This window comes from Borostomias antarcticus (genome assembly GCF_949987555.1).
Source record: "Borostomias antarcticus genome assembly, chromosome: 15".
Classification (NCBI taxonomy): domain Eukaryota; kingdom Metazoa; phylum Chordata; class Actinopteri; order Stomiiformes; family Stomiidae; genus Borostomias; species Borostomias antarcticus.
The window spans coordinates 25,502,923-25,515,422 of record NC_140248.1 but is presented as its reverse complement, the minus strand read 5'-3'; the positions used below and the strand labels follow the sequence as shown (position 1 = coordinate 25,515,422).

Genomic DNA, 12,500 nt, shown 5'->3' with positions numbered 1-12,500 from the left:
ATTATCCAGCCCAGTGTTGTGATTATCAAGCCCAGTGTTGTGATTATCAAGCCCAGTGTTGTGATTATCCAGCCCAGTGTTGTGATTATCAAGCCCAGTGTTGTGATTATCAAGCCCAGTGTTGTGATTATCCAGCCCAGTGTTGTGATTATCCAGCCCAGTGTTGTGATTATCCAGCCCAGTGTTGTGATTATCCAGCCCAGTGTTGTGATTATCCAGCCCAGTGTTGTGATTATCCCATCCATCTCCATGTTGTTATGGGGTCATGACATTACTCTCCCGGCTGAACACAGCTGTAGGCTGATGGTGCCTCTGAAACACTCCCATGATCCTCGGCTCCTCCTAAACCCTAAACCTCACCTCCTCACTCACCTAAACCCTGAACCTCACCTCCTCACTCACCTAAACCCTAAACCTCACCTTCTCAAGCTTCTCCTCAACCCTAAACCTCACCTCCTCACTCACCTAAACCCTAAACCTCACCTCCTCACTCACCTAAACCCTAAAACTCACCTCCTCACTCACCTAAACCCCCCCTCCTCACTCACCACGGACACCCAGGAAGACAGGACATTAAGATCATTCTTTAATTTTTATATATATTTATATTTATATATATATATATATATTTACAGCGTTTCTGCAGGTAAGGTTTTGCTGTGGCGTACCGCCATGGCAAGATCCTTGCTGCCACACCAAACATTTGATAAAAAACAATAACACAAATTAGGCTATATATATATATGTCTTAAATTAAACATCTTAAACTTTCTAAATATTTCTGCCTAAATGCGCTTTCAAAACCACTGTCGCGCCCACATTAGAACTATTTATTTTCAATAAGACTGGTGTCAGGTGGTTTGCTTTTGGCTTTATTTGACCTCCGGTAATCAAGGCGGATAAAGCAGCTGGTTCACTCAGGAGGGGCGCGCAGGTCAGCCGAACACGGAAGCGAGGGGACTATAGTAGTATACTAGCCCGAGTCACGCTGTAGCCTAGAGCATACTAAACCAGCGAGGGGACTATAGTAGCATACTAGCCCGAGTCACGCTGTAGCCTAGAGCATACTAAACCAGCGAGGGGACTATAGTAGTACACTAGCCCGGGTCACGCTGTAGCCTAGAGACTACTAAACCAGCGAGGGGACTATAGTAGTACACTAGCCCGAGTCACGCTGTAGCCTAGAGCCTACTAAACCAGCGATTTGGGAGCTAAACGAAACGTTTCGCTTGGAGAATAAAACGCTGTGAAACGGTGGACGTCCGGGGATGTACTTGTTGTGGATTACAAATGGTCTCGCATCAGAACGAGCGCTATGAGGAATAGCAGGTTGCCGGTGGACCGGAGGAATGACCGACCGACCTGAGCTGACTCGGTGAGTAGATCCGGTGGGCGTGGTTCTAAACTGTATTGATCCGGTGGGCGTGGTTCTGAACTGTATTGATCCGGTGGGCGTGGTTCTGAACTGTATTGATCTGGTGGGCGTGGTTCTAAACTGTATTAACTGTGAACCGAACTTTGGAACTGATGTAATGAATCTATAAAGAAGGAAGAGACTTTACGTCTGTGTACTGCGTTAAGTCCATTGGTGCCAGGAATCAAAACTTTCAGGTCGGCCGTTATTGAAATTAATGGGATCGCCTCCTCCTCGTTTACAACTTGTCATTTTAAAGGTATAATATGTAATATGTCGATAAAAAAAAAAAAAAAAAACATCCATAGGGCTTTGCGAAGGCTGCAGAGTAAAAGTATTGCTTTTCCATAAAAAAAAAATTGTCTGAAATGATTACATTATGAAATTTATACGGCCCCTCTGTTGATATCATACCAGCCAATAGTATTACAGCGTTGGTACTGCGCGCTGGGTTGCCAGGTACTATTCTAGCTTCACCACTGTGAGATTAGCACTAGCCAGCTAACGTTATACTTCCATGAATTAGCAGCATTATAGATGTTGGTTAGTGTGCGACTATAAAACAGCAGCTTTTCCGTCCACTTCCGCTCACTCTTTTCAGCTAAACGTTTGGTAAAATGGCCGAGACACTGCCTTGCCTTGCTGAATTTAAATCCCAGTGTATTTCGCGCTGTTTTACGTCATATGCACAGGAAAGTGATAGTGCCATCTAGTGATTAATGTGTATAATTAGCCTACATCTCTGCGCAATCGGCCGCTGTACCATGAATGACTAGCGTGCGCGCGAGGTGATGCACAGAACACACGCGCGTTGACGCAGAAGCATAAAACAGGGCGGGGCCACAGCCTATTCGAGAAGCTAAAAATGCATCCTCATCCTGCCGACGTCACCTCCGGCAGGCGTGCTTCTATCTGCGAGGGAGCAGAGCGGCAGGTTGGACTGTCTTGTATTAGAAGGAACTCCCTGTGTCACGTCAGGATACCCTTCCCACTTCGGTAATAGCAACATTACAGCACATCACTAGGGCCAGTAACATCTGTTAAGTAACATTATCACAATAATGAACAGTAGATTAGCATACCATTTTATTGTATGTTTGTTTTTACATTGTCTTTTTCATTACATATATTTTGTCCTACAGAACGTTTAAATCGCTTTAGGTTATTTTTATGTTAACTATTTTAATCACGGATATTTTAATTCACTACTTAGTTTAGAATAAATGCTTACAGTATGTACCCATGTGTTTGGGCATGCCCCGGGCGGGATTAGAACCTGGGTTTCCCACTTGGGAGACGAACGCACTGACAGTGGTGCCAACAGAGGCGTCCCTCTTGGAGGGACTGTCAGCGATCCTTTGAGGAGTGAGTTTCACCAGCTACACGTTTCACTGGGTTACCCAGCCTACGGTACGTTTGAGACCAAACAGAACATATGATTGGGCCTATATGCTCTAGAGATCCATCTGATTGGGCCTATATGCTCTAGAGATCCATCTGATTGGGCCTATATGCTCTAGAGATCCATCTGATTGGGCCTATATGCTCTAGAGATCCATCTAACAGCCCACTTCCACATTCAGCAACGGTATCCTGTCTTCTTCTTCTTTCGTGTGTCATCATCAGATGTCCAGCTCAGTAGCGTATAGCCACGCCCTCGTCTCAGGTCCCACATCGAAGAGGCCAGCCTCCGAGGGTGGTTTATACAGGGGACAGGCGGTGATTATGTGCTCAGCTGTCTGCTCCGGCTCCCCACACTCACACGTTGCTCCGTCTGCCAGGCCCCACTTCCTCGTTGTTGCTCTGTAGCGTCCGACCCCAGTTCGCAGGCGGTTCAGCAGGGTCCATTTCCGGCGCGGCAGTTCCTCTCCTTGAATACCGCCTCCCGGGTCCTGGATGTAACGGTGGATGCGTGTAGGCCCGGCCGACTCCCACTCCTGCTTCCAGGCTGCCGCCAGCCATGCCTCTGTAGACTGGTCCTCAGGGATGGACCTGAGCAGATCTTGTGCCGCCTTGTTGTACGGGTGGCGGGACTTGAGTCTATGGGGGGGCAGTGGCGTTGTGGTGGTGTTGTGCAAGATATGCCAGTCGTGTCTTTGGGCTTTCCTTGCTAGGGCGAGGGTAGCAGCCTCTCGTCGGAGGCCGGCCGGGGCAATTCCTGCTAGTACTGGCAGGTGGCACACAGGAGTGGGCTTCAGGCAGCCAGTTATGGTCCGCAGAGCGTTATTTATCGCAATGTCGACCTTCCTGGCATGAGGGCTTCTGCACCAGGCTGGGGCACAGTATTCAGCTGCAGAGAAGACCAGGGCTTGGGTGGAGTTTCGAAGCACCTTGGCGGTTGCACCCCAGCTAGTTCCAGCGAGACGTCGGATTAGTGAGACCCTTGATGACACTTTGGCCGTCACCTCTTCAAGGTGTTGTTTGAAGGAGAGTGTCCTATCCAGGCGTACACCGAGGTACCGCGGGGCTTGCTGGCACTCCAGGCGCTTGTTGTTTACGAAAACTTCCAGTTCCCTTCTTGCCTCGCTGTTGTTGAGGTGGTAAGCTGCTGACACTGTCTTGCCAATGCTGAGCTGGAGGCGCCACATGCGCAGATAGGCTGCTAGGGTGTCCATGTCGTGGTTTAGGCCGACTTCCATCGCCTCCCATGTTGGTCGTCGCATCATGATGGCCAGGTCATCAGCGTAGCCATATTTCCGGGATGTTGTTTCCGGTAGGTCGTGGATATAGATGTTGAACAGCATTGGTGCGAGGACAGACCCCTGCGCGACGCCATTCCTCAGCCTCCTGAGCCTGCTGCATTGTCCGTCACTGGTCTTTAAGGTGAAGCTGCGGTTCGTCAGCATCTCCATGATGAACTTCACCATGTTCCGGTCGGGGATGGTCTTTAGCAGCTTTAGGTGGAGTCCACGGTGCCAGACGGTGTCGTAGGCAGCTGTAAGGTCAAGCAACACTACTCCAGCCTTCTGTTTTTGCTGGAAGCTGTCCTCAATGTCTTGAGTGAGCAGTGTCACCTGGTCGACCGTTGACCCTCCGCGGCGGAAACCGGCTTGTTCCCGTGGAAGTTGTGGGTCCACTACTGGCTCGATGCGGCTATGGATCATCCTCTCCAAGATCTTGAATGGGACGCAGAGCAGTGATATTGGTCTGTAGGACTTAGGGTCTTCAGCAGGTTTGTTTGGCTTTGGAAGGGCTATGACAGCAGCACGGCGCCAGATCTTCGGGAGCTTGGGCCTCCGAAAGCATGCTGAGTAGAACGAACAGAGCCATGCAGATGTTCTTGCGCTCTGGTGGATTGCAAACTCAGGGTGGATGTAATCAGGCCCTGGTGCCTTCCCTTGTTTGATTTTGCTCATGGCTGTCTGGAGCTCAGCGGTTGTGAAGTCTCCTGACAGGTTAGCATCCACACTGGCCGCCCTACATAAGGAGGACACCTCGTGTGATGTTGTGCGGGCAAAGTTTTTATCTGCACCCGGGAAGCAGCCGTTCTTGAGGAGCTGTGAGGCAATGGAGTTTGCCGTTACTGGGCACCTGGGGGCCGATGGTGTTCTGCCTGTGAGCTGGTTGATAGTCCGCCATGCCTTGCGGCTAGAGTGGGTGAAGTCGATTGACTCCACAACTTCGGTCCACCTTGACCGTCGGGTGGTGTCCAGCTTCTGCATGAGTGCCGTTGCGGACTCATCCACTTCTTCCCTGGAGCTTGCCTGCTGGTGGAAATGCAGGAGGTGGCTGCACTCTTCATCCCAGCCCGGGATGTACTTTGCGTTAAAGCCACGGGGGGGTTTTCCTTGCTGCCCCAAGGAGTACTTTGCAGTATGCTGCATACCCGACGTCCACGTCGGCATTGTCTGGGTCTGGGAGGCAGACTGATTTTCTTTCTGTCTCCTCAGTGAATGACTGCCAGTTTGCCTTTCGAAAGTTCCATCTCCTGACGGGTTTCCCTGCTACTGGCTGCACCAGGGATGGGACCTTTATGATGGACGGTCGGTGGTGTGAGCGGGGGAACCTTTCCAGGACGCGTCTCTCCGGCTTTTGGGCCATGTGGCACACAGCGAAGGCCAGGTCCGGGTTGGTGTGGGTATTCCAGCGTGCGGAAAAGAAGCTGGGAGGTTCTTTTGGATCAAACAACAGCAACGCATTGGCCCTGGAGGCCCATTGGCTTAGTGTCTCTCCGTTTGGTGTTGTGTGGCTGTAACCCCAGTCTGTGTTTTGGCAGTTGAAGTCCCCTGCATAGATGGCGGGTGCAGGTGCTAGCGGGAGAGATGCCATGGTCAGCGTTGATGGCGGGGGCTTGTAGACATTGACAACCGATGTGATCTGCACTTTAGTGGACAGCCATTCGATACTCGAGCCTGGTGGGGATTGGCCAGTGTCTGTCCAGCTAAGGTCGTCCCTGACAAAGGTCGCAAGTCCATGTTGTTTGCTGTGAAAGGATCCGGCAAGCTGGAATCCGGGCAGTTTGAGGATGTTGTCACTGTCACAGTGTGTCTCCTGGAGGAGGACGGCTGCTACTTTGTGGGAGTCGGCGAGGTGGTGGATGACTTCCAGTTTGGCGGTGGTGAGGCCCTCTACATTAAGGTGGAGCACTGACAGGACCTGGTGCTCGATGGTCGGGATGGCCGCCCGTCCTGACGTGGACGTTCGATGTCCCTCCGGCCTCTTGCACCTCGGCCTGCCAGCTGGGGGATGACTGGTTGGCGACATTAGTTTTGCAAGCTGGTCTTGCACCATTTCTTGCTACTCACGAAGGAGGCCACGTGAAGGCTGTCGTCATCTCCTTCGTATCCTGTATTCTGATGACATGCATCATGGATGGGAAGTGACAGGTTCACTGTGTACTTGTACGTATGATTCAGGTCCAGGTCATATGACAGCACATCCTGGGATTAGAGGACCTCAACACTAATTACATCAACATCGCTTTAGTACCAGAGGTTTAGTTAGAGGAGATAGTTCATATCTTTTTACTTTGGGTTCCTCTCACCCGTCATGGGTTGTTGCCAATTAATATTGGACGCAACAAGTGGTGGATGTTGGTTGACAAAAATCATGTACTGTAAATTAGAATGTTTTATGTTGATTTGGAGTGTGAAGCAAACCGGCTATAAAAACAAAATGATGTCTTCCCGGTTCTATGCACTGGCTTTCCTTCAGAATGACCACACATGTGGCTCTGTTACCTTGCAAAGTTCAGAAAGATTTCGGATTTTATATTTTGAGCGCTATAATCCAGATTACTATATCCAAAACCACATCTGTGTATACGTCATTGTCTGCTTGTCACTGCAGACAATCTGGGTCAGAGATTTGTGTTTCTATTTGGTGCCAAAGATGACACCATGACCTACATCATGCTCCAACTGTGTTACCAGGAAGCTGCGTATAACCCACTAGCCTTAACCTGATTACTCAGCGTTCACCTTTGACCTTCAAGCAAAGTGATCAAATGATCATCATGGCTCATAGATCAATGATAGATCAATGATACAGTAGATTGAATTGTGTGTCCACTAAGCCAGAATGCATTGTGTTGGTGGTCTTACCTCCGAAACCAGGCCGCATTGCAAAGTCATGTTCCTCAATACGCAACAGCTGCTCTGATTTGATGAGAAGAGACTTGGTGGAGTCAGACTTCTTCATCCTAGCGTCAATCCGTCTGGGAACCAAAGATGACACAGATCAGCACAAAACGCACGCACACACACACACACACACACACACACACACACAATCACAGCTGAGACATCTGCTTCCAGGGTGTTAGCAGTTTAGCATGATTTATTGCAATTTAAAGGTCTGATTAAAACCCAGTGTGGGTGTGAATCACGCGAGAGGCCTTTGATCTCAAGTACCCCTGATTCACACAGCAAACTCACAGCTGGCCAAGAGGCAGGAGGCGTTTAGTTGATGAGGAAAACATTTGTGAGACAACAAAACTTCAAAGTCCAACATTTCATATATTCCCTGAGACCTGTTTCTCATCTTTTCCTAGTTAATCAGTTCTGCTGTTACTGTAATAAATTCATGTTGGCTAATAATGTTTCACGGGTTGGCCCTCATCATCATCATCATCATCATTACCACCATCATCACCACCATCATCATCATCATCATCATATTCATCACCACATGAGCCAAGGACAAAATGGGTACTCAAAGATTAGCCTACTGATGAAAACACACTAGTATTTTGGAACTCACTGTTTATGAAGAACAGAAGTCTCGCCTAACTAATACTTTAATTACCATCCAGCCCTAACACAGCGCCCCGCCATGAAGACATCACATCACAATGATACATCTGAACACTCAACCCTCTCATTAGCTCATGTCCTCTGTCATTATTCTGAAACCACCTCTTTCTGCAGCCCAAATACAGCTCTGCTGAAGTGAGCTCTGAGCCTGGCTGATCACCTCACCTGCCCTGGAAGGGATCCATGATGCATTTCAGTAATCACCTGTCTCCAAGCGAGGTCACACACCCACATACACAAACACACAGGTCAACCAGATAACAGCAACAACAACTCAACATCCTTAGATACTACAACAACTCAACATCCTTAGATACTACAACAACTCAACATCCTTAGATACTACAACAACTCAACATCCTTAGATACTACAACAACTCAACATCCTTAGATACTACAACAACTCAACATCCTTAGATACTACAACAACTCAACATCCTTAGATACTACAACAACTCAACATCCTTAGATACTACAACAACTCTACATCCTTAGATACTACAACAACTCAACATCCTGAGATACTACAACATTGTCGACTTGAACAGCTCAATAATCACGACATACAATATAAAGACAAGGACGATGAATGAGAGACAACATCCATTATTTTAGCCAAGAGCTATGTACATGTATATGTCCCATACTTGTCTTCTGAGACCATACAAATAAAATGTAAAAACACCCGACTGTTGGACTCACCCTGCATGTCTGTGCCTGGCGCTGTCCCCGGTGTACATGTCCTTTGTGGGCTTCTTCCTGCTGGAGGACGCGCTGCTGTCCATCTGGGTGACCGGCAGCTGCCAGGCCAGGCACATCAGCCGCAGCGCCAGCAGCACCAGGTCCATGGCTGAGGCAGGAGCCCCAGCAGGGCTCCACCAAACGCCTCTCTCGCTCTGCGTCGTCTCTCACCCAGACGCCTCTCTCTCTCGCTCTGCGTCGTCTCTCACCCAGACGCCTCTCTCTCTCGCTCTGCGTCTCAGTCTCTCACCCAGATGGCCAGGGTCTTCCCAGGTATCAGCGGGAGTCCAGCTCGGCGGTCCCAGTCCGCTGGCCCATCCATATCCCAGCAACCCCCATCCCAGCCTGGCAGCTATACGCAGAGCAGCTCGTGATCCATCCTGCCCCCCTCCCGGCCCCGGGGACATGCTGCCCGCTCATCCATCTCTAATCCCTCTCTTCTCTCATGTGTTCACCATTGTCTTGCTTAGCCTTAGTTTCACTCTGTTGATTTGCCTTGTCCTCTTGTTTTCCACTTTTTTACGCCTTTTTGTGTCATGTATCTGGGTTAGGGTTAGTATCTGAAAACCTCTATACAAATCAAATGTATTATTATTATTATTATTATTACAGTTCTGGTCAACTGCTTGCCCCTTGTGTCCCTGCGCCAGTCTGCTGGTGGTGTGTCTCCAGACCCAGTCTGTTCTCTCCCTTCCCACTGGTCTCTCTCCCTCCCCACTGGTCTCTAAACCCAGTCTGTTCTCTCTCTATCTACTCTCTCCCTTCCCACTGGTCTCTCTCCCTTCCCACTGGTCTCTCTCTCTTCCCACTGGTCTCTCTCCCTTCCCACTGGTCTCTCTCCCTTCCCACTGGTCTCTCTCCCTTCCCACTGGTCTCTCTCCCTTCCCACTGGTCTCTCTCCCTTCCCACTGGTCTCTCTCCCTTCCCACTGGTCTCTCTCCCTTCCCACTGGTCTCTCTCCCTTCCCACTGGTCTCTCTCCCTTCCCACTGGTCTCTCTCTCTTCCCACTGGTCTCTCTCCCTTCCCACTGGTCTCTCTCCCTTCCCACTGGTCTCTCTCCCTTCCCACTGGTCTCTCTCCCTTCCCACTGGTCTCTCTCTCTTCCCACTGGTCTCTCTCCCTTCCTACTGGTCTCTCTCCCTTCCCACTGGTCTCTAAACCCAGTCTGGTCTTCCTCTATCTGCTCTCTCCCTTCCCACTGATTAAAACCAAATATCCATTCATTCCTATAATGACAAAGGAATGACATTAATTCCTCTCTAATCTTCTTATCTGTGGTCGCTGAAATCTTTCACTAACCTATAAACCAGTCAGGGGAGGGCGGGTCTGGGGTGGATGATACAGTCAGGGGAGGGCGGGGTCTGGGGTGGATGATACAGTCAGGGGAGGGCGGGGTCTGGGATGGATGATCAGCCAGTCCGGGGAGGGCGGGTCTGGGATGGATGATACAGTCAGGGGAGGGCGGGTCTGGGATGGATGATACAGTCAGGGGAGGGCGGGTCTGGGATGGATGATACAGTCAGGGGAGGGCGGGGTCTGGGGTGGATGATACAGTCAGGGGAGGGCGGGTCTGGGATGGATGATACAGTCAGGGGAGGGCGGGTCTGGGAGGGATGATATTACAGCCAGTCAGGGGAGGGCGGGGTCTGGGATGGATGATATTACAGCCAGTCAGGGGAGGGCGGGTCTGGGATGGATGATCAGCCAGTCAGGGGAGGGCGGGTCTGGGGTGGATGATATTACAGCGGCCAGTTTCTCCTCAGTGTTGGGACCGTGCAGATAGAGATGAGCAGGTCTGTCCTGAGGGCAGGAGGTGCAGATAGAGATGAGCAGGTCTGTCCTGAGGGCAGGAGGTTCTGGCTGATGAGAGAAACCTACAGTGTTGCATATGCTTAGCAGAAAATAACAAATAATTGTGGACATGCTGTAGGAATACTGTCTGTTGTACTAGGACTAACTATTCCCTTGGAACTGTGCATCTCATGTCCATACGCCAAGTAACTTTCCGCTAGTCAAGTATTTACCCCCCACCCTCTCCCCGCCAAAATAAAATAAAAAATAAAAATCAATTAATCCTCCTGGATTCCCCACTTAGTATCAGAACAGCACCAACAACAGCCAACATCCGGCTGAACATGCGCTACGGGAACGGATGACTACTGGATACCAAACACCACAACACAACACTACTCATGAGCATCTGAGAGAGAAACGCAAGAGAGCGACGGAGAGAATCCAGGATTTACTGAGCTGATGACAGACAGGAAGCAGGATGATGGGGCTGGAAACAGAAACAGGAAATAGAAACAGGAAATAGAAATACAATCTGTCTGATTCTAATCACACGGTGCTTCATTTTCATAACTTGCTGTTATGAAAGGTTGATGTGAAAGGCTGATAGGTTAGTCAGTCTGTCTGATAGGTTAGTCAGTCTATCTGATAGGTTAGTCAGTCTGCTCTGATAGGTTAGTCAGTCTGCTCTGATAGGTTAGTCAGTCTATCTGATAGGTTAGTCAGTCTGCTCTGATAGGTTAGTCAGTCTGTCTGATAGGTTAGTCAGTCTATCTGATAGGTTAGTCAGTCTGTCTGATAGGTTAGTCATTCTGCTCTGATAGGTTAGTCAGTCTATCTGATAGGTTAGTCAGTCTGTCTGATAGGTTAGTCAGTCTGCTCTGATAGGTTAGTCAGTCTATCTGATAGGTTAGTCAGTCTGTCTGATAGGTTAGTCATTCTGCTCTGATAGGTTAGTCAGTCTGTCTGATAGGTTAGTCAGTCTCTCTGATAGGTTAGTCAGTCTATCTGATAGGTTAGTCAGTCTGTCTGATAGGTTAGTCAGTCTGTCTGATAGGTTAGTCAGTCTGCTCTGATAGGTTAGTCAGTCTGTCTGATAGGTTAGTCATTCTGCTCTGATAGGTTAGTCAGTCTGTCTGATAGGTTAGTCAGTCTGTCTGATAGGTTAGTCAGTCTGTCTGATAGGTTAGTCAGTCTGCTCTGATAGGTTAGTCAGTCTGTCTGATAGGTTAGTCAGTCTGTCTGATAGGTTAGTCAGTCTGCTCTGATAGGTTAGTCAGTCTGCTCTGATAGGTTAGTCAGTCTGTCTGATAGGTTAGTCAGTCTGTCTGATAGGTTAGTCAGTCTGTCTGATAGGTTAGTCAGTCTGTCTGATAGGTTAGTCAGTCTGTCTGATAGGTTAGTCAGTCTGTCTGATAGGTTAGTCAGTCTGCTCTGATAGGTTAGTCAGTCTGTCTGATAGGTTAGTCAGTCTGCTCTGATAGGTTAGTCAGTCTGTCTGATAGGTTAGTCAGTCTGCTCTGATAGGTTAGTCAGTCTGTCTGATAGGTTAGTCAGTCTGTCTGATAGGTTAGTCAGTCTGTCTGATAGGTTAGTCAGTCTGTCTGATAGGTTAGTCAGTCTGCTCTGATAGGTTAGTCAGTCTGTCTGATTTAAAGGTTCAGATTCAAGATGGCGCCTCTTGGACGGCCACCTCGGCGCGTTGTTGTGCATTGTGTCTGTTCAGCTGTCTCCAGTGTTTACAGACATTTTTACCACCTCACTGGAGACTTGCCACCATCTTGCTTCAGACCTCTCCCATCATCCCCGCCCCCCAAAAATAAGGACTACAGGCCCATCGCCCTGACCTCTGTGGTAATGAACACTTTTGGGCGCTTGGTACTTTCCCACCTCAAAACCATGACGGACCCAGTCCTGGACCCGGGCAGGTCGCCTCCAGAGCCAGCAGGTCAGTAAACATGGCCGTCCACTCCATCTGCAGCACCTGGACTCAGCAGGAGCACTACTCCAGGATCCTGTTTGACTTCAGATCCACCTTTAACAGCTCAGCTGCAGGACAAGCTCTCCCAGGTGCACATGCCTGACTCCACCTGCAGGTGAATCACCCACTTCCTGTCTGACAGGAAGCAGCAGGTGAAGCTGGGGAAACACGTCTCTGACGCCCGGAGCATCAGCAGCAGTTCCCCTCAAGGCTGCGTCCTTTCCCCTCTCCTCTGCTCCTCCAGTCACCCGTCAGTCACGCTCCTGAAGTTCACTGGTGACACCACCCTCATTGGGCTCAACTCTGATGGGGATAAGA

General features: G+C 49.5%; 1 protein-coding gene across 1 annotated transcript in view; it reads right to left on the bottom strand.

The window, feature by feature from the left end:
• The window catches only part of LOC311318229 (gamma-aminobutyric acid receptor subunit rho-3-like), a gene marked incomplete at its 3' end in the record, with an annotated part of 15,343 nt that extends 8,280 nt beyond the window's left edge, over positions 1-7,063 (bottom strand). Inside the window, exon 1 of the mRNA XM_084449493.1 lies at positions 6,958-7,063. Coding sequence (XP_084305619.1) covers positions 6,958-7,054 — 97 coding nt within the window. The 5' untranslated portion in view covers positions 7,055-7,063. The remainder of the gene's footprint in view (positions 1-6,957) is intronic.
• Positions 7,064-12,500: the final 5,437 nt, after the last annotated feature.